This window comes from Sinocyclocheilus anshuiensis, unplaced genomic scaffold (genome assembly GCF_001515605.1).
Source record: "Sinocyclocheilus anshuiensis isolate Anshui unplaced genomic scaffold, SAMN03320099.WGS_v1.1 scaffold702, whole genome shotgun sequence".
NCBI classification, from domain to species: Eukaryota; Metazoa; Chordata; class Actinopteri; order Cypriniformes; family Cyprinidae; genus Sinocyclocheilus; species Sinocyclocheilus anshuiensis.
Window position 1 is genome coordinate 3,199,486 of NW_015548184.1, and position 20,886 is coordinate 3,220,371.

A 20,886-nucleotide genomic window follows, 5' to 3' on the forward strand; every position below is an offset into this window, starting at 1 on the left:
TGATATGTTTCTTTTAAATGGACTTGAATTTTGTTTTATTACTAATAAGTATTTTGTAACTAATATCTGTTGAGATTTAAAAATCAAATCACAAAGTTTTTTTATGCTTATGAAATAAACTTACGACATTTCCATACTTAATTTCACAGGTTGATTTCATTCAAGCACTTTGTGGTTACTTTGCATACTTGCTTAATTAGCATGTTTTCTTTGTTTTGTTTATGGAATTAATAATATGTATTTATTATACAGGTGCATCTAAAAAAAATTAGAATATAATTTTGTAACTTATTTCAAAAAGTGAAACTTTCATATATTCTCGATTCATTACATGTAAAGTAAAAAAAAATTTTGTTTTAATTTTGATGATTAGAGCTTACAGCTCATGAAAGTCAAAAATCCAGTATCTCAAAATATTAGAATATTTCCTTAGATCAATCAAAAAAAGGATTTGCAAAGCAGAAAAGTTCAAGTTCTTTAAAGCATGTTCATTTATGCACTCAATACTTGGTCGGAGCTCCTTAAGCACAAATGACAGCATCAGTGAGGTGTGGCATGGAAGCGATCAGCTTGTGGCACTGCTGAGGCACTATTGAGCCTTCAGCTCGTCTGTATTGTTGGATCGACTGTTTCTCATCTTTCTCTTGAAAATATCCCATAGATTCCATATGGGGTTCAGGTCAGGCATGTTGGCTGGCCAATCAAGCACAGTAATATCATGGTCAGCAAATCACTTGGAAGTGGTTTTGGCACTGTGGGCAGGTGTTAAAGTCCTGCTGGAAAAGGAAATCAGCATCTCCATAAAGCTTGTCAGCAGATGGAAGCATAAAGTGCTCCAAAATCTCCTGGCAGATGGCTGCATTGACTTTACACTTGATAAAACACAATGGACCAACACCAGCAGACGCAGGGATTAAATTTCCGTTATTTCCGTCAGTTCATAAAGACAGTGACTTGCTTCATTCCTGAATGAATCAGCCGTTCGAAAGAATCAATTGAATGAATGATTCAGTGATAAAATCAGTGACTTGCCGCCACCTGCTGATTTAGTATATTGCAGGGGTTAAAGCAAAACAAATATTTTGACTGAAAATTCGACCAAACCCAATTCCTCAGCCATACCTGTCACACACCCAGTTTAAGAGCAGTTTTTTTCCTCTTGTAATTAGGAGCGCTGGTCCTCCTAATTTAAACATTTAGGAGCACCTTCTGATCAATAATCAAAAAGTCTGATCAAAAATTAGCCTTCCTAATACGAGGTGACATTTGACTCCTTAAAGTGACTTACAGGAGTATTTTCTTTTTAATAAATTAATTTGTACTACAGAGGTGGCACAGAAGAACACACAAGTGGCTTGTAACAAAAGAGCAACAATATGTAAGTGCAAATGACAAGTCTCGGTTAGTCTAACGCAGCACACGAAGCAAGGTATTTATATATATACATATATATATATATATATACACACACACACACAAAGAAAAACAAGTAGAATAGAAAAAATAGAAATCTAGTGTTAGTTTTTTTTAAATAAAAAAAGAAGATAAATAGATCAAGTAGAATTAAAACAGAATAGAACGTTAGAGTTAGAGGGTCAAATAAAGATGGAACAGATGTGTTTATAGTCGTTTCTTGAAGATGGCTAAGGACTCAGCTGCTCGGATTGAGTTGGGTAGGTCATTCCACCAGGAGGGAACAGTTAATGAAAAAGTCTGTGAAAGTGATTTTGTGCCTCTTTGAGATGGCACAATAATGCGTTGTATATATACACAGTATATATATATATATATATAGCTTTTATTAAGCTTCAGCTACTATGATGAATGTAGTATGCTCAGCATATACCATGTTTGAATACACTTAACCAGTTTTCTCAAAAGACCTAAAAAAAAATGCATATCGAGTTTAGTGAAGGAAATGCTAAAATGCCTTTTAGTACGTTTAAGTCTGTTTGACTAACACAATAATACTAAATAAATTGCAAGTGTGGTTTCAACTTCTCCCTTCTCTGTAATGAATAATGGACTTTTTCCTCACTTCTTTGTATCCTCACCTTTGCTGACCTGATATGAATTACATCCATGCCAAGTGTCTGATGTGAAGTGTACAAAGGCCTATCATTTACTTTTTATACTTTTGTATCTATAAAATCTGATAAAGCAATAAAACAGTGAGGATACTACAATTAAACACATACTGGAGTTATAAAGCATCTGCAAACAAAGTGAAACATTCTATAATAATATGAAGGACAATGTAGAAAATGTCTTAGTGAACCCTGTTGTCAAATATCTGTACAGCCTTTAATAACTTTTTTTATCCTTCTGTATCTAACACTTAAAAAAAACTGTAGGTCTTTAGAAAGCAGTAATTTCTCAATTTTATAAGAAAGGTCCTTAAAAATATGTCCCAACGTAGAATGTTAATATGAATGAATTTGGTGTTTTACCCATATTTTGGATTATGCAATGAATTGTGTTGCGTTTTAGGTTTTAAGGAAATGTCTGTAAACTTATAGGCCACGTGCACGCACACACAGAAACACACACACAGAGTAAATAATTCAATAAATACACTGTTATCATGACACTGAACTTCTACCAGCTCTCTCAGTTCAAAGGTTTTTGAGAAATTGTGTATGAACCCTGCCTGTCACATAAATACCTCACATTTGCCTGCAATATGAACCTATAAACAGAAAAGGATTTTAAAAAGCAAATCCAGGCGACAACACAGCTTTCAAACAGGATAACCTCACTATTCAGAAATGAAGTACAGCTGAACAGTTTCAAACCTGAAGATTTATGCACTTTGCCTATCTTTAAAGATGTAATATAGTTATAGTTATATCTGTAACTAATCTGAATGTACTCCAAGAGGATTTGTGTCTGTGATTTAAAACCACTAAAGTATTCAAAAGCATTTTTCATGTTTTTATACCACGTGAATTAGAAATACTCCTTTTTCTCAGACCCCGCCTGTCACATAAATACTGCTAACTTACGCATTATATGATCCTGTTACACACCTTACTGAACAGGAAAAGATTACAAATATCGAATCAGCACTGGAAGGTCTGACCTACAACAATCAAACAGGAAAAATTTCAGAAACAAACAGGTACAGGCCTTAGAAATTTAAAACTTGAATTGTCTATTGCCTATTGCTATTGAAATGTAACAATCTGAATAAAAGTTATAATGTGTTAGGTTCTCACAGTTTCTCTGGTCAGATCTTTAAGGATCCTGGAACAGTGTCAGCTGTCATGAATGGTTCTGAGTGCCTGTATCGTTTTAAAATCATCATGATAGGTGACGATAGCGTGGGCAAATCAAGCATGCTGTGTCGATACATATACGGACAGACAAAACACGTACTTGTTACCATTGAGTTCATGCAATCAAATCCTAGAGGTGGAGCCTGGGGTGAGAGTAGGACTACACATTGTGGATACAGCCGGTCATGAATCGTCTTAGTGAGAATGCATATATACGCCAGTGTAAAGCATGCAGATGTTGTGAAGTATCTAAAATTGCCTGTAGTACTAACACGAAGGTAATACCAAACATTATATACGTATTTTCATATTTTAAAGAAAGGAAAGGTGACCCTTACTCCACGAGGCACAACAGAAATTTTTGAAAAGTTGTGCTACAAAAATGCCATGTTTTAATACAAAAGTATAAAAAAAAAACAAAGAAAAAAAAATTCACTGTGATAAAACTTATTGCAGTTAGAATGCCTCTATAATTACATCTATGAAAGCAAAAATATGCCTGTACAGATTTTTGTTTTTTAGATTTATAAGATATGATAGGCTATAGGCCTAGTTAAGTAATATCACACAAGCAAAACGAGATCTTACATGTGACACTGATTTTGTAGCCTAAAAAACAATTCAACAAACAAGAAGTTAGTATTGAGTGATTTACATTTTGAAACACTTTTTTTTTACATTTTGGAACAGCAGCTACGCTAATTATGTCTCTATTTGTTTCTCTGTTTTTGCCACAGTCTGGATCCAGAACACCTGAGAAGAGATGATGCCAACCCCTCAGAGGACCTCAGATGATGCCAACCCTGAAACAACATACAGAACTACCACATTTTGCTATAAGTTTGATTGCATCATATAATAATTGTTGTTAATAGTGTTCATCATCTGTTTGATTACGTCTTTAATTGATTTAATTGATTAACTGAGTCACCACTGATAAGCTACTACTAAATATATTATAGAAACTCAATTTTCTCTAAAGTTGCTTTGCAACGATTTGTATCATGAAAAGCGCTGTACAAATAAACTTGAATTGAATTGAAACTTTTTTTTTATTTGGTTGAGCGCCTTTTTTCTATTTTGCTTTTTCATTGATCAGGGTTATACACCATGCACAGTGTGATTGGTTGTTTAACTTCATGATCTCTCACGATTTCAGGAAAACTCTTTGCCATTGCTTCCCTCAGTCAGCTGGATGCCTGCTGGTGTTTGACCTGGGCAATTACAAGACCTTTACTTACATTAAACATCGGCACACAGAGGTGAGCAAGATTGTCCATCCGTACACTGTGCTCTTCGTGCTTGCAGGACACAAGTGTGACAGAAAAGAGCGAGAAGTGAATCAAGAGGAGGTGGAACAGTGCGCAAGTGCATTGGGAGCGCCATACATCGAGGCCTCGGCTAGAACGGGTCACAATGTGGCAGACGCTTTTGAGCTGTTGACCCGACGCATTTATCAGGGCTATCTGAGTGGAGAGGTAAGCTTGCATGAAAGATGGGGCAAGATTCACAAAGACAAGCCAGCTGAAAATAAGACCAATAAAAATGAGCCAGCTGAAAACAACAAATGTTGTGTCTTATAAAGTCAATGTGAAACTGTTTTTTTTCCCTTCATCTTTGGCCATTCAAAAGTAGCCATGTATTTTTCATACATTCATATTTATTCATTTTTTATTCATTATTTTTGGTTGTTTGTTATACATTTTTGTTTATTAAATATTTAACTCATTTAATTTAGCTTCTAGTTACTATAATGAATGTTGTAGTACTCCGCTTTTACCAAGTTTAAATACACAGCACAGATATTTTTATCAAAATAAGAGCAGAAAATACAAAAAGCCAGCAGATCCTAGTCATTATAGCTGGTTGCGTTATGGAAAAGATTGTAGGCAACGTCTCCTAGTGGCCATCGAGAAAAATGCATGTCATTACAAGCTGGTTTAAAGAAGGAAATGCAACAAAAAATGCATAGCTTACATATTATTAGACATTTAAAGCAAGCTGTTAGGAGTCGTGAGAAAAATGTTCACGTTTTAATGGTAATTCTACTCAAGACTACCATAGTAATATTGCGAGTGCTCTTTAAACGTCTGCTTTCCTTTTCTGTCAGTAAACAATGGACAGCTATTCCGCTTCAGTGGATCCCCACCCTTGCTGTTCTGGTATGAATTACTTTCATTATAAGTGTCTGAACAGCGTTCATAGGCTTGTCACTTGTTATGCTTCCATATACGCAAACACTAATAGCAGTAACACGCTGTTGATAGTATTACAATTAATTGTTCACTGGATTTACAAAGTAGGCTAGTCCACTAATCTAAAGTATCTGAAAACAAAGTGAAACACTCTATTTATAGCCCAAGCCGGTGTACCGATGAAACATGCTACCTATCAGATTGTGCTACAAAAAATATATTTACATTGTTTTAAGGGTAAGTTTAGGGTAAGTGTAGGTGTGGACGGGTAGGTTTAGGGTAGGGGTAGGTATGGACATTTAAAAAAGCCTCAAACCTCATGAATAAGATGCTGGTAGCACAATCTGACAGATAGCATTTTTCGCTATCGATTTGTACTACCTATCTTTTTAATGGGAGGTAGCACAAATCGTTAGAACACCGGCCTAAATTGTCTTTGTGTCCTAAGGGAGTCTGTTCCATTGTTGTTCACCTCCTGTTTGGAAAGCCACATAATTGTGGAAACGTTCTGTAGCAAACTAACCTGTAATGCACACTGGTGAGGAATATAGTAGACTTGATTTCATCATGACATTGGAAGTCTTCCAGCCATCTTCAGCGGTTATGACCTGGGTGGAAGCATTCTCATGGCTGGCCTATTGAGAAAGACCTAGCTGAAATGTTTTTCCTCATTACATGTGCTTTTATGTGATGCATGCCATGAGCTGGCCTGAACAGGAAATGCTGGGCTTGTTCTGATATGATACTGCATGCTCATTCCCTCTGGTCTATGAGAAATTCCCAACTTTCTGCTGGTATTTATAAACTCCGCCTCTCACATAAACCCCGCCCAATAACAAGTATGAACAGGCAAAGATTAAAGAAACAGATGAGCTAGACAGAAGCTCCCACCCCTACGACGATCAAACAGACTCTGCTCTATGCAGAAAAACACAGGAGAAGCTGAGGAACTCTGGGTTTATTTTTTACCTATGTTTACAATGAGAACTTCAAGACCTCTAAGGTAAGAGATTTTCTGAGGATCCTGGTGGAGTGACAGTCCTTAGTCAACCCTAGCCTTTTCATTCGCTGCTTTCATCTGGTTCAAGTCATGGACCTCACTTTGTGGCAGTACCAGTTTCGAATCATCATGCTAGGAGACTCCACCGTGGGCAAATCATCCATGTTGAAGCGCTACACTGAGGATCTGTTTCTGGAGTGCATCAACCAAACAGTCGGAGTGGACTTCTATGTACACTTCCTAGAGGTGGAACCTGGGGTGAGGGTCAAACTGCAGTTCTGGGATACAGCTGGTCAAGAGAGGTTTAGGTAAGTCCCAATTTTTAAAAGTTCTACCATGAATTGAACAAACTATTCTCCAGATCATGCACTTAAGGTCAAGGGTGCCAATGACCTGCAGAGTTTAGCTCAAACTTGCCCCAACACACCTGTCAGTTTCTAGTAATCCTGAAGACCTTGATTAGCCGGTTCATGTGTGTTTATTTGTGGTTGAAGCTAAACTCTGCAAGACAGTGGCCATCCAGTAGCAGTTTTGGACATCCCTGCTTAAGCTGAATAATTCACACAGGACTATTTTTTCCCTCACAGTAACTTCTGTACATTTAGTCATAAGTTCAGTGTCTAAAAACAGTTTAAAGAAGTTGCCTTGCTTGTGTAAAAAAGGATTGTGAAACATATTACTCCTCACAGCAACAAGTATTCTCATGATACTTTCAGGAAGTATTATGTCAGTCTACACTAAAAATGGATTCACTGCCAGGCCGGGCTCCACATCTTCTTAGAGCTGGATTTGGGCCTGTTTTCTGGTATGCATTGATGACTTCAAACAGGCAGATCACCCAAAAAGGAAAATGGTCATCATTTACTCAACCTCATGTCATTCCAAAGTCTCATGGGTGGCAAGCCTTGTGACAAGGTGAAGGGGGCAATTAAAATACATTATTTATTTGAACATTGCTAAAACAGTGGTTTACTCGTATTACTACACTCTTGCAAATAAAGGTTCCAAAAAAGTGTTTTTCCAGCATAAAATCTATAGAATCGATTGGGTTCCCCAATGGACCTTTCAGTGAGCAGTTCTTAAAAGAACTGCTTTCTAGGTGTGAAGAACATTTTAATCATCTAAAGCAGGGGTGCAGAGGTCTGGAAAAAATAACCCTAAAACTATGGTACATTTGCAGGTCCGTGACTCGCTCCTACTACCGTAACTCAGTCGGAGGTCTTCTGGTGTTCGATCTGGGCAACCGTAAATCTTTTGAAAACGTGCAGCAGTGGTATGCAGAAGTGTGTGACCGTGTGCAACCCTACACTGTGCTCTTTGTGCTGGTGGGACACAAAAGTGACCGGGTCCAAGCTGGAGAGCGAGCCGTGGACCGAACTGAGGCAGAAAAGCTTGCAAGCCAGTTGGGAGCGCCGTACATCGAGGCCTCATCAAAAACAGGTCACAATGTGAAAGAGGCCTTTGAACTCTTGACCCGGAGGGTTTATCAGGGCATAAAAAGTGGAGAGATCCAGTTGCATGAGGGGTGGGATGGAGTCAAGAGCTCAGCACCTAGAGCCCAAACACTCCAGAAGATACAAAACAATGATGCCGCTGAGAAAAACAAGAGCTGTGCTTGTTAACTTACAATAAGTGGTTCTCGCAAATTTTGTGTAGATCTTCAAATAGGATGGATGTGTCTGACATTGCCAAATACACATAAAAGCAAATGTAAAGGTCTTTCAGATTGTAGGTATAAACAGTAGTCAACATTTGAAGTGGATCAAAAAAGTTAATCAAAACTGTCTTAAGACGAGAATGCTTTTAGGTTTTAGGACAACTTTGATTAAAGGTTTTGATCCGCTTTAAATGTTGACTAGTGTATTAGAATTTGTGCTTATCTGCAAGATATCAGCATTTGCGAACCACACTGAAACTCATGATTAACGTCATATATACAAGCATATGTACATTTAATTTCCAATTGTTTGTTCGTATTTCTGGGATCAACATTGTATAAAGGTGTCTTTATTAGTGTGGCAACAGTGTTACTGCATCAGTTAAAGATTTTACCTGCTATTCATCATATTATGTCATATTATAAAGGCCATGTATTTCCATAAGCATGGATGTATTTTTGCTGATACAGACATTCTGGAGGTATTTAAGAGTTAAACTATTCACTAATATATACATACATGGATGCATTGCTGAAACAGTTTATGTTAGTTGTAATTTCTGAAATGATGTCCCACAAAATCTGAGTGAGTTCAGTCTGAATAAATTACAATTAGTTGTTTTTTATTCATGAAAAACAAGAGACTGTACAACACTGTGATACATGGCAAAAAACAGTTTATACTCAGTTCAACTCCACAGAAATGTTCAAATCTGCCCACAAATCCACAGCAGAAAGGGTTTATGCACCATTTCCCATATATCACACATATACAGTGGGTACGGAAAGTATTCAGACCCCCTTAAATTTTTCACCACTAATCAATTAACCATTCTGCATTATGTCACTAGTTCCAATGCAATGAATTAAATGGGGAAGTGGTATTTATTTCTCTGGTAAAAATGACTGTTTACCTTTAGAAAGTCACACACTAAAGATGTCCTCTATTGTACTAAATATTACTTAAGTGATAAAGTCTATAACACCAAACACTATGAACAAAATCAGATACATGGTGATTGTAATTGTGCATAGCTATTAATGCCAGCTGAGCACACGTTGTGTGACTGCATGGCAGGTCAGCTATACACGAAATATGAATGAAAATGCGGTTTGTGGGAGAAACAATAAACAACTGATGTTTTTCACAGAAATCCGTGAGATTCTATAATATAATAAAGCCCCGTACAGCACCGAGTCAGAGACCAAGGTGCCAAAATAAAATGTTCACATGGTGGTTTTAACACAAAGTGAACTGTACAGACAATTTAGGTCACTTCCTATGCACCTTTTGAATGCGAAGTCAACAGAACTCGCATTCTGCCTCTCTGATTAACATAACATATATATATATAGGTTCAATCCCTCTCCACTTCCAAAACCTGCAGAAAAAAAAATGTTTATTGGTGCTTCCGATCTTGCTACTTTTTGGTTGTTTTGCGGATCAATGCCATTCTCTGAAAGAACAGAAAAAGATATTTAGGTATGCAAGTCATATGTGTTTTTCATCATATCAGTTCAAGTGCATAAGAACGATAGCTGACCTGTTTGTGAGCTTCTGTGGTGCAAGCCTTCTTATACGGTCGGATCTCATCTGAACCAAAACCAGGAATCCACATGTTCCACTGTCGTTCTGTGATGCAATATTGGATTAGGGACTATATTACCTTATATTATTCTTTAGAATGGTAATAAAACAAAATGTAAAAACAAAGTTCAATGTAAGCAGCATAAAAAAAATGTGTATTTATTTAAATTCATAAAAAGGCACTCAAACCACTTGGAACTGTCTATGCAAGAGCCTCACCCAGGTGTAGCTGGACATCTTTCACTTCAAGAGTGTTTGACTTCCTGTGTCGGGCAAGTTGGCACGCCGCTGTCACCACGCTCTCAATGAAGTCATCGGCAATCTGCAAGAGCATCTGAAGGGAAAGGGAAATGACTCCGATCAACAGACAGCAGCATAGTGACACTACTTGGGGTTGGTAAGATTTTTACTATTTTTGGAAGAAATCTCTTTTACTCACCCAAGGCTGCATTTATTTGATAGAGTAAAAATAGTAATATTGTGAAATTATTTAAAAGAACTCTTTTCTGTTTTAATACATTTTATAAGGCAATTTATTCCTGTCACGACAAAGGTTTAGAAATATTTCTAATATGCTGATTGCTGAAGAAGAATGAAGAAACATTCATTATCAATGTTATAAACATATGTTTAGCTTGCTATTTTTGTGGTAACCATGATACACATTTTTAAGATTCTTCAAAGAACAGAACGTTCAAAAGAACAGTATTTACTGGAAACAGGATTTTTTTGACCCAATGCATCATTGCTGAATAAAAGTATTAAAATTATAAATATATGTAATAATGTTTGAATTTTAATATTCAAAATGGATAACTAGGGAACCATATAAATAATCTACTGACTAGTTTATTAGATTTTTTTTTTTTTTGGTTTTCACACTTTTATTTTAGCAGTGGATGTAAAGGGATGCTTCTTATTTTGAAATACTGTTTTTTATTATAATTCGCTTCCTAAAGATTGAGTCATTTAGGTAACCCACAGTCTTGTCAAATGTCTTTGCTGTTACTTTTGACCAAATTAATGCATCCTTGCTGAATAAAATAATAATAATATAAAATAATGTTATAAGCACTGAGCTGACAAAAATGGATAACTAGGGAACAATATCAACTGACTAATTTACACATTTTTTCACATATTATTCACATTTTAATGTGGATGTAAGGGGATGTTTCTTATTTTAAAATACAACTATTACTATAAATTCCTTCATTAAGACTGAATAGTTATTTAGGCAACCCACAGACTTGTCATTTATGAAAATACATACTTGTGTGCATCACTAACAACAAGAGTAATACCTACCTCCTCCACATCTTCATCGAGTTGCTCATTAGGGTCAATTTCTCTCACAAGATCCTGCAGTTTCTTCTTACTAAGCACCTGTTTGGAGGATATTAGATCATAAATGTTATGTGGAATACAAATTGAGGCAAAGTCTAAAACATTTGAACTGCTTGGGGTCTCACCTGAGTGCCTTCAGGGCTCAGTCTCCCTGCAGGTCCAGGGGTGCCTGGAACTTTCCCGGGGGCGACTGTGCTGTTGGCCATGTTGGTGGAGATGGGTGGTGTTGAAGAGGCTTCTGCTTTCACAACAGTTAAGAAGTTAGAGCGACTAGTCTGTGGTGGGTACTGGGTCATACTATGCTAGTCAAGAGTTATCTGTCAGGAGCCTCTTCAAAGCCAGAGTGCGGTCTGTTCAGCTGCAAAAAAAGGTATTAAGACATATTAAATACTTTGAGCTTAGGGTGTATTCACACCAGGAAAGTCCGCTAGTTCACTTGCTTTGGTCCGGACCAAATACAATGTTGATTTTTTTAGTTTGGTGCGGTTCGCTTTCACACTGCCCTTTTTTGCAAGTGGACCAGAAATAGTAAACAAAACCACACGCGTGCTAAGTTCATCCATTCATTGGACAGAAATTCTCAAGAAAAACAGGAAGTGCAAAAACAGGCTAATCATGGAGATCTTTCGTAGTGCAATTTTTATTCTTTTACTGATTTGGTGTTAGACACTAACGCAAAGTGAAGAAACTTATGAGCATCATATGAGACAATGTCATACGATGTTGTAATTATGACTTGCTGAAAATAAAATCTCTCTCTATATATATATATATCATATTCTGAGTTTGCATTTCACTGTTTTAATTCATTTTGACGAATACTAAATCTGTTTTTTGTGAGTGGGATTAATTAATGCACATTCACATTTAGTCTAGAACTACAGTAACATCACGTTCACACCGCGCACACAACTCCTCTGCACTGCTGATTTCTCCCAATATGGGGACAGGAAACTTGTCAGTCAATAAATGGGAAAACAAAGTAACTGGCGTTACTTTTTTGAAAAAGTAACTCAGATATTTTCTTGTAAATTAAAAAGTAATGCGTTACTTTACTGGTTACTTGAAAAAAGTAATCTGAACTGGCATTACTTTTTTGAAAAAGTAACTAATATTTTCTTGTAAATTAAAAAAGTAATGCGTTACTTTACTAGTTACTTGAAAAAGGTAATCTGATTACGTAACTCGCGTTACTTGTAATGCGTTACCCCCAACACTGTATATAAATATATATATTTATATATATAATACTTAAAGCATATCACAATGTTAGTTTAAACATTTAACCTATATAAATATGCGCTATTAGGCGCATATCCATGCGGAGAATGGAAGCTGAAGCGCGCTTCAGGACATCGGTGAAAACAAATGAAATACGCCGTCATTTTTACTTATAAAGGTAAGAATAATACATCGTTCGGAACTGTAAAGGGACTATTTTTATTTGTGTGCACTCACAATATCAAGAAAACGTTGTGCTATTGTAAAATAAAGAAAACAAATAGGATGCGCTTGCCATCTCGGGAGCGCTTCACAAAAATGAACCGAAACTCGGCAAATATTTTCCTTACAGACATGATGAATATATCTATAGAAAACTTAAAATGACTACAAAACGAAATAATTCAAATCCAAAACAAATAACTTACTCTTATTATTATGTAATCCGTAAAGATGAATTTCTTTCTAAAGGCGCGTCCAATGATGAGATGGCGAGTCAGGATCATCAACTTCATTGCGACACTGACTCATAAAACACTAGTTTATTAGTAAATAATTCAAATATCTCCTTACTATTTTCCCCCAACATAGTCATGGTCATTTTTGCGGCAAGCTTTAACCTATAGCGCGCTCACGTCAGGTTGCGGTGCAAACTCATCATTTGCGTGTGTTTTTAAGCATTGTGGTTTAAAAACAAGTGATTTACGACATTGAAACGCAAATAACAGCACTATATGCGCGAGCTGTCTGTTTCTGAGCGTGATTTCTGCAATTGGGTCGGGTCATATTTTCACACCTAAAACGAACCGTACCAGAGTTCGTTTGGAAGCAGACCGAGACCACCTCTTCAGCTGGGTCTCGGTGCGATTGCTTTGACACCTGCCAAAAAAGGTCCGCACCAAGAGGGGAAACGAACTTGAGTTCGATTCAATCGAACCAAACAAGACAGGTGTGAATACACCCTTAAATACACTGTTTTTAAGTACCCCAAAAAAGAACTTCTAGAGTCACTCTAGCACAGAGCCCAGTAGGAAAAACATCACAGAACTGTCATCTGCTCTACAGGCTAACGACTTTAGCTTTTTAGCTTCACTGATGTTTTCTGAGATTATCTACTTGAACTACTTGGGCAAATGCGGATGTAATACTGATAATAAAAAATGTAATAATGCAAACAATTAAATCATCTTTTCGTTTGAATGTTTTTGTGGTTGCTATAATTCTTCACCAGATCAACTTCAGCTTAGCATATTAGCAGCTAGCAAGTAAACATTTGTGCCAGTCCACATCTCGTGATGCTTTCCTTTTGTTTTATATAATCATGTTAGATGGTGAATTAGTGTAGTACCTGATCCAAATAATTCTGTATTATCTACCCATCTTCGACGTTTATGAGCTGGAAATATTCAAAAGCCAATTTAAGTTGATCTTGTTATTCCTTCTACAGGCGCCTCCTGGCGAACGGAGCTCTGCTGAATTATCGCGAGATCTCAGAAAATGGGTTTTACAAAATGAAAGCCTAGTTGTCTATTTTAAATTAGCGTTTTGTAATAAAAGAATGTTTTTAGTTTAATACGTTACGTTATATGGGGCACAATAATTTCCATTCTTCTCTCAGTCAAAAGTTTTTTTTTTTTAGATGTAAACTGTCTAAATGCTATCTAGATGTGAGATTAGTTTAAGGGGTGTAAATATTATCTAGTTTTCTCTATGTAGACTTTTTCTGACATGTGAAAGTGAAAGGATTTACACCGTCAAACCAGGATCTGAAAAATGTTTGCACAGACCAGATCAGTAAGCGATATTATCACACTAATCTCATTTTTATTTCATATGAATATACTTTTAAAACGGTGTAATGCTTCTTCTCGTCTTGCCCCATATTATAATTTTTTTTTGAAGTATATCACTGTTGACAGAACAGTATGCATACACTATATTTTGCTTAAAAAGGACACATTAACTTTTTTATTCATTTATTCAAACAATAAATTCATGTCATGAAAGTTTTGATTTCATGATTATATGTGTATTTCCACTTTAAGAAAGTGATGGGAATTTGATTTCAGATATCTCTGAGTCTGGTGAACTACTGCCACTTCGGTCACTGTATGTGTCCCTGAGAGAGAAGAAAACAAGGTAAGACATACTGCTTGAAGCAATTTTCAATAGTTAAGCTCATCTAAGAGAGTTAATTAGGCAAATTACCGAGGTGAGAGCCGGCAGCCTTTTTGTAAGTAGTTCTGTAGTTTCCCAGATGCTGCCAGTAGAAGGCCAAAATAAGGAGGTGAGGGTTTGATGGGGCGAGAAGTGAATTCTGGGTGGTACTGCACTCCGACAAAATAAGGGTGATCTGTCGTGACAGAAGAAACAAGCTGAAGCACATACTGACCACCTCTCCAGACAGGTTTAGATACTGGAGATTCACTGACCTTCAAGTTCAATGATCTCCATTCGCTCCCCCTCCATGTCCTGACCCACAAATCGAAAACCTCTATCCTCGAAGTGCTGCTTCAATTCTGGATTCACCTAAAAAAAACACAAAAGAAACTAATTAAACAAACAGAAAGAAATCGTTTAAAAAGTAATTTTGTAAATATTAACCGAACCTCAAAGCGATGTCGATGCCTTTCGTCCACATATTCAGCATCTCCATACAGCTTTCCTACAACAAAACAATTAAAATATTATGCAAATTTAAAACCTTTAAATACAGTATCAGTTTCTAATTTTGTGATGAGCGACTTTCACAGTTCACTGTGTGACAAAAAAAATCATAACTTACGAAGAAAGCTGGAGGTGCTTTTGAATAAGGTGCGCCTTTTCCCCAACCGCATGGTTCCTCCCATCTGCCCCGGATTGTGCTCAGGCATTTCAATCACCTGATAGCAGAAAAAAGTCTCTTCACACCAAAAGAAAAAGAACCATTATGCAGATTTGCTCATTTGTTTTACCACACCATTACCTACCACTGGATGTTTTGTTTCAGGGTCAAATTCTGTAGAATTGGCATCTGTTAAGAGGAAAGCAGTTCAAATAAAAACACTTTAAAAGCATGTGCAAAGTTTGATTTAAAAGACATATCATAAAATCTCGTATGGGTGTTCTTACCTTCCCAGCCAAGTACATTACGAGCAAATTCACACACTGCCAGCTGCATGCCCAAACAAACACCTGCCAAACGAGATTGGGATAACCACAGGCATGCTGTCAAAGTAACTAGTGTTTACATCATATTTTGCTACTAACATTGCACTGCCAGTTTTTTGTTACCTAAAAATGGCTTTTTCTGTCTCCTCGCCCAGTTAATAGCTTGGATTTTTCCCTCAGTGCCTCGCACACCAAAGCCTCCAGGAACAAGTACCCCACTAACAGTCAAGCAAACATTCAAATGAACATTCGATGAATAAATATTCAAAGTGAAATATTCAAAGTAGTGCTGTCAAGCGATCACATCCAAAATAAAAGTTTGTGTTTACATAATATATGTGTGTACTGTGTATATTTATTATGTGTATATATAAATACACACACATACATTATATATTTTGAAAATATTTACATGTATATATTTACATTCATATAATTTATAATATATATAAATATATTTAATATATAAATGTAACGTTTTTTTTTTTATATATACATGCATGTGTGTGTATTTATATATACACATAATAAATATACACAGTACACACATATATTATGCAAACAAAAACTTTTATTTTGGATGCGATTAATCGTTTGACAGCACTAATTCAAAGTCAATGGTAGTTCGTAAGCTATTTTACATCCATAATGTATGGTTATTTTTTGGAAACCACAATGCAGTCTTTGTCATGAGAAAAACAGTGAAAGCAGGACCTGATTTTAACCATTGAGTACTGTTTACACTGTGAAAAAGTAGGCCATTATATGCCAGAACAAACTGAAGTTTGCTAATATAAAGCCTAAATAGCTATCTGGATATTGGTTAACATTATCCAAGAATCCACAGAGCTGATATGACACCAGCAGATTAAAATTTATCATTTCAATGTTCTCTGTTGATGGACAAAACAGAGTTTATGTAAATTTCTAGTGTTTTTGATGGTACACTCACTCAGCACTGCAGAGCTTCTGCCAGGCCTCATGGTACTTCACCGGCTCCTCCTGCAACGCTGCTGGCTCTAGGTCTGCCGAATCGATGTACTGAAACGAAGTATCATTTTATACTATCACGCTTACACACTTGAAAAAACATTACAGTTTAACAATTTGGGGTAGGTTAGATTTTTTAATGTTTTTGAAAGAAGTCTCTTATGGTCACCAAGTTGCATTTCTTTGATCAAAAATACAGTATAAAAAAACAGTAATATTGTGAAGTATGCAAAAATACAATTTGATTTAAAAAGGCACTCTCAGATGGGGCAAAACTATCAACTTCATCATAAAAGCACAGGACATTGCTACTAGTTCCTCTGGCATTCCTTACCTTGACCTCTAGCTTATAGTTGATGGCGAGGGCAGAGTGCTCCAGTGCTTTTATAACAGAGGCATACGAATCTGAAAGCTTGGTGTACTTGCCTACTAAAGCAATGGAGGTTTGCTCCAGGAGTCGGTCAGATCTATGAAACAAGGACAGACTGCTTAAAACAGCTGTATCAAACTTGGGATTTCTGGGAAGAATCACATTTTTTTGAGACGGTTAGGCGAATCCAAACAGTACAAACCGGTCTGATATCTCCTTCCATTTTGTGAGCATTTTGCGAGGTCTCATCTCAATGGGCAAGTCCAGCCTGCGGCAGAAGTAGTCAACAATGCCCTGATCCTCCAGGAGTAGAGGTACTCTGTAGATGGAGGACACGTCATGTATGCAGATCACCTGTTCAGGTTCTACATGGCAAAACATGGAGATCTTCTCTTTCACGGCAGTGTCCAATGGAGTGGAGCAACGACAAACAATCTGCAAACAAAAATGATGCATTCTCAGAATTGGAGTGACTTTACTTGCATTGGCTATATATATAGCATATTATAGCATATAATAGAGAGTAAAGACTGACGAGATCAGGTGACAGGCCAAGTCCACGAAGCTCCCGAACACTGTTCTGTGTGGGTTTGGTCTTCTGTTCTCCTGTTGAATTGGGCTAAAAATACATCCAAAGACCATAGGAGTTTTTTTAATCACTTTTCAACTACAAATGTTTATTAGTAAAAAAAAAACTCTTACCTGAGGTACAAGACTGACATGGATGTTACAAAAATTCTCCCGTTTCACTTTAAACTGAAACTGTCTAAAAGCTTCAATGAAAGGCATACTCTCAATATCTCCGACTGTACCTCCAAGCTGTGTGGGGAAAAAAATTGTAATTGAATTTTATTTTAATTTTATTATAATGTATATGTATATATATGTATATATATAATCCAGCATTTCTTAACCTAATATTACATAACCTAAGCAGTAACTGAGCTTAAAATGAAATTTTTTGTCTTTATTGAACACAATTCATGAATACAAAATTTATTTTACATTTAAAAGCTGTTCCTCTGTCCTTAATAGAAAAAAAATCAAATGTTTCCTCAAAATGTACAGCACAAAACAGACAGATATACCTCAATGACACACACTTCTGGTTCAATACCGTCATCGTCCACTGAGACCTTCGCCTGTCGCATGACCCATTCCTGTATAGCATCGGTAATGTGTGGTACCACTGTGAAAATTATTCATATTCATCTAAGTGATACTACATTTTCCATTATGTAACCTCCTCAGAAGCAAGTATGGCAGGCAACAGATGCTTAAACCTTTGTAATACAATCAGATGAGGATATGCAAATTAAGGCTGGGTGCCGTCAAATACTTCAAGGTACAATAAACATTATGGTACATCTGTCATGATACAATTTATTGCAATGCAGTTGCTTCAGTGTAGTATTGTTAGAAAAGCAATTGCAACATATTGACAGATATACTACTCTTCAAAAATTTGGAGTCTTACATTTTTATAAAGAAATTAATTTTATTTAACAAGGAACTAATTGATCAGAAGTGACAGTAAAGACATTTATGAATAAATGCTGTTCTTTTCAACTTTCTATTCATCAAAGAATCCTGAAAAAAACCAGTAATATAGTTTACACTAGGGCTGGACAATAATTCAATATCAATATGTATCGCGATATAATTTTTTTCAATAACGGTGATATGATTTTTATTTACACAAATGTATTAGGCTGCACAACTGTTTTCAACATTTAGAATTAGAAATGCACCAAATCATCGTATTTAAATGATTTCTACAGGATCATGTGACACTGAAGACTGGAGAAATGGCTGCTGAAAATTCAGCTTTGCCAATGGAAAAGCACGCAGGTGATGGAGATTTACCGCTGATTACAGAACCGGCTTTCTGACAATATGCGCGTTAAATATCGCATGCGATTTATCGTGCAGCCTTAATCACAGCTATAAATTATTTATAAAATAAAAATATACTGAAATAGAAACAATTTTAAATGATACTGATATTTCACAATATTACTGTTTTACCGTATTTTTGATCAAATAAATGTAGCTTTAGTGAGCATAAGAGACTTCTTTCAAAAACACAAAAAATTACCGACCCCAAATATTTGAATGGTAGTGTATGGTATGGTTGTATATTACAGAATGCAGTATATTTCAGGTTCAAACTCAGACAAGACTGAGGCCCCGTCCACACGGAGACGCGTTTAGCTGTATACGCATACATTTTGTATCGTATAGGCGTTTAGTCCACACGGATCCGGCGTTTTGGGTGAGTGAAACCGATATTTTTTGAAACCGGGTCCCAGAGTGGATAAATCTGAAAACGCCGCCCTTGCGTTTTCGTGTGGACAGCGAATCCGTATATTTTCTGAAACGATGACGTCATCAGCCCACGTCTCGCCCCTAGTCAGACACCGCTACGTCACGTAACAGCAACAAAAACATGAACAAACACTGAACAATTGTCTTTTTATTAACTAACATTGACACAGATTAATAAATTTATTGTTCCATGTTCGTTTGTATGCCGCTCGCATAAGCATAGTCCAAGTCTTCTTCTCCGTTTTTAGTGTATCTCTGTGGCAGAATTACAGCGCCACATACTGGTCTGGCATGTATACTACATCGTTTTGTGGTTTCATGTGGATGCAGATATTTCTTGAGACGAGGGGGAAAAAAAAGTTCGGATAGGGAAAGCTCTGGCTTCGTGTGGACGTAGCCTGAGATAATCCTGTTTCCTCATGCCATATTTCATATTTATGTTCCAAACATCAGTGTAACTCACCTTGTACAGTTTTACCCAAGTAATCCCCTCTCCTCTCCTTGTTTATAACAGACTGATAGATCTTCCCCGTTGTCAAATTGTTGTCCCTGGTTAGCCGGATGTCCAGAAAACGTTCATAGTTCCCTAAATCCAAGTCCACCTCGCCTCCATCATCCAGCACAAACACTTCACCTGTTAAACAGAGCGTCAGAGAGATTGACAGTGGCATGTGGATGCTGATAGAAACAAAAGACATCAGTATGTTATGCTCTATATATGCTGTAGCCCAAAATAATGACTAACCAATTTTGCAAAACAAATGTCTCATGTAGCAGTTCTTATTTATGTATCGTAAACATAAAAATCAAATTTAAAGTAGCCTGCACTTACCATGTTCATAGGGAGAGAAAGTGCCTGCATCGATGTTGATATAGGGGTCGATTTTGATAGCAGTGACATGCAAGCCACATGATTTGAGTATAGTGCCCACACTGCTGGCTATGATCCCTTTGCCAATGCCAGATATCACACCGCCTGTCACCAGTATGTACTTCATTATTCAACAGCGTCTATCAGTGTGAGAAAGACAGCGGTGTTTATTTCAACAATGATGTAATACAATGTAACAATCAGCCACAAATATATTATGTTACATATCTGAAGTTCAGAATAAATGTAAGCGGGTCAATAACATTTTTTTTTTTACTGAAGTTTTTCAAAAACACATATTGCAATAAATGGGACCCTGGCTGTGAAAACCCAGCTAAAGTCATTGTTTTGGCGATTTACTGTTTGTTTGTTTTTACATAAAATCATACTTCATAAGAACATGCTGTAAAAATGTAACATTGATCTCTTTAATATTGACTGAGTAAGACCATGTCAAAGATTGATATCATAGTGAAATGAATGGTTGAAATCAAACTTTGATGCTTGTTATCTCACAATTAGATTTTGAGACTTTAGCCTGGATTTCGCAGAGGGACACATATTATATATAAACATTTATATAAACTAATTAAAATATATATCACACATAACCCTCTGAACACATAGTACTAGCATAATTCTTTACTAATATATCACACATAACCCTCTGAACACATAGTACTAGCATAATTCTTTACTAATATATCACACATAACCCTCTGAACACATAGTACTAGCATAATTCTTTACTAATATATCACACATAACCCTCTGAACACATAGTACTAGCATAATTCTTTACTAATATATCACACATAACCCTCTGAACACATAGTACTAGCATAATTCTTTACTATATATATATATATATATGTGTGTGTATATATATAT

At 36.4% G+C, this 20,886-nt stretch overlaps 3 protein-coding genes and 1 pseudogene across 4 annotated transcripts in view; 2 read left to right on the forward strand and 2 right to left on the reverse strand.

The window, feature by feature from the left end:
* The first annotated feature begins 3,266 nt into the window (after positions 1 to 3,266).
* LOC107704973 (ras-related protein Rab-39B-like) lies at positions 3,267 to 4,907 on the forward strand (annotated as a pseudogene).
* Positions 4,908 to 6,002: 1,095 nt separating this feature from the next.
* On the forward strand, positions 6,003 to 8,899 carry LOC107704972 (ras-related protein Rab-39B-like). 2 transcript variants are annotated; one of them, XM_016508069.1, is made up of 3 exons: positions 6,003 to 6,476; positions 6,562 to 6,781; positions 7,654 to 8,899. In XM_016508069.1, exons 2-3 carry the CDS (start codon positions 6,564 to 6,566, stop codon positions 8,093 to 8,095), a joined length of 660 nt encoding a protein of 219 aa, XP_016363555.1. In that variant the 5' UTR covers positions 6,003 to 6,476; positions 6,562 to 6,563; the 3' UTR covers positions 8,096 to 8,899. The 2 variants fall into 2 exon arrangements, with proteins under 2 accessions (XP_016363555.1, XP_016363556.1); XM_016508070.1 differs by having other exon boundaries at positions 6,585 to 6,781.
* A 40-nt stretch (positions 8,900 to 8,939) lies between these two features.
* LOC107704974 (transcription initiation factor TFIID subunit 12-like) lies at positions 8,940 to 13,773 on the reverse strand. Its single transcript, XM_016508072.1, has 6 exons — positions 13,635 to 13,773; positions 11,191 to 11,423; positions 11,027 to 11,104; positions 9,938 to 10,052; positions 9,675 to 9,763; positions 8,940 to 9,587 (listed from the first exon to the last, which is right to left on the reverse strand). The coding sequence occupies exons 2-6, from the start codon at positions 11,359 to 11,361 to the stop codon at positions 9,552 to 9,554; spliced, it is 489 nt and encodes a 162-aa protein (XP_016363558.1). The 5' UTR covers positions 11,362 to 11,423; positions 13,635 to 13,773; the 3' UTR covers positions 8,940 to 9,551.
* Positions 13,774 to 14,251: 478 nt separating this feature from the next.
* Positions 14,252 to 20,886, reverse strand: part of ctps1b (CTP synthase 1b) — a 7,800-nt gene continuing 1,165 nt past the window's right edge. The window contains exons 2-17 of the mRNA XM_016508068.1: positions 19,957 to 20,135; positions 19,588 to 19,758; positions 17,885 to 17,985; positions 17,499 to 17,615; positions 17,332 to 17,415; positions 16,999 to 17,231; positions 16,761 to 16,893; positions 16,389 to 16,477; positions 15,560 to 15,654; positions 15,398 to 15,460; positions 15,256 to 15,299; positions 15,072 to 15,168; positions 14,896 to 14,951; positions 14,719 to 14,815; positions 14,495 to 14,639; positions 14,252 to 14,405 (exon numbers count right to left, since the gene is read on the reverse strand). Coding sequence (XP_016363554.1) covers positions 14,327 to 14,405; positions 14,495 to 14,639; positions 14,719 to 14,815; positions 14,896 to 14,951; positions 15,072 to 15,168; positions 15,256 to 15,299; positions 15,398 to 15,460; positions 15,560 to 15,654; positions 16,389 to 16,477; positions 16,761 to 16,893; positions 16,999 to 17,231; positions 17,332 to 17,415; positions 17,499 to 17,615; positions 17,885 to 17,985; positions 19,588 to 19,758; positions 19,957 to 20,122 — 1,770 coding nt within the window. The 5' untranslated portion in view covers positions 20,123 to 20,135 and the 3' untranslated portion in view covers positions 14,252 to 14,326. The remainder of the gene's footprint in view (positions 14,406 to 14,494; positions 14,640 to 14,718; positions 14,816 to 14,895; positions 14,952 to 15,071; positions 15,169 to 15,255; positions 15,300 to 15,397; positions 15,461 to 15,559; positions 15,655 to 16,388; positions 16,478 to 16,760; positions 16,894 to 16,998; positions 17,232 to 17,331; positions 17,416 to 17,498; positions 17,616 to 17,884; positions 17,986 to 19,587; positions 19,759 to 19,956; positions 20,136 to 20,886) is intronic.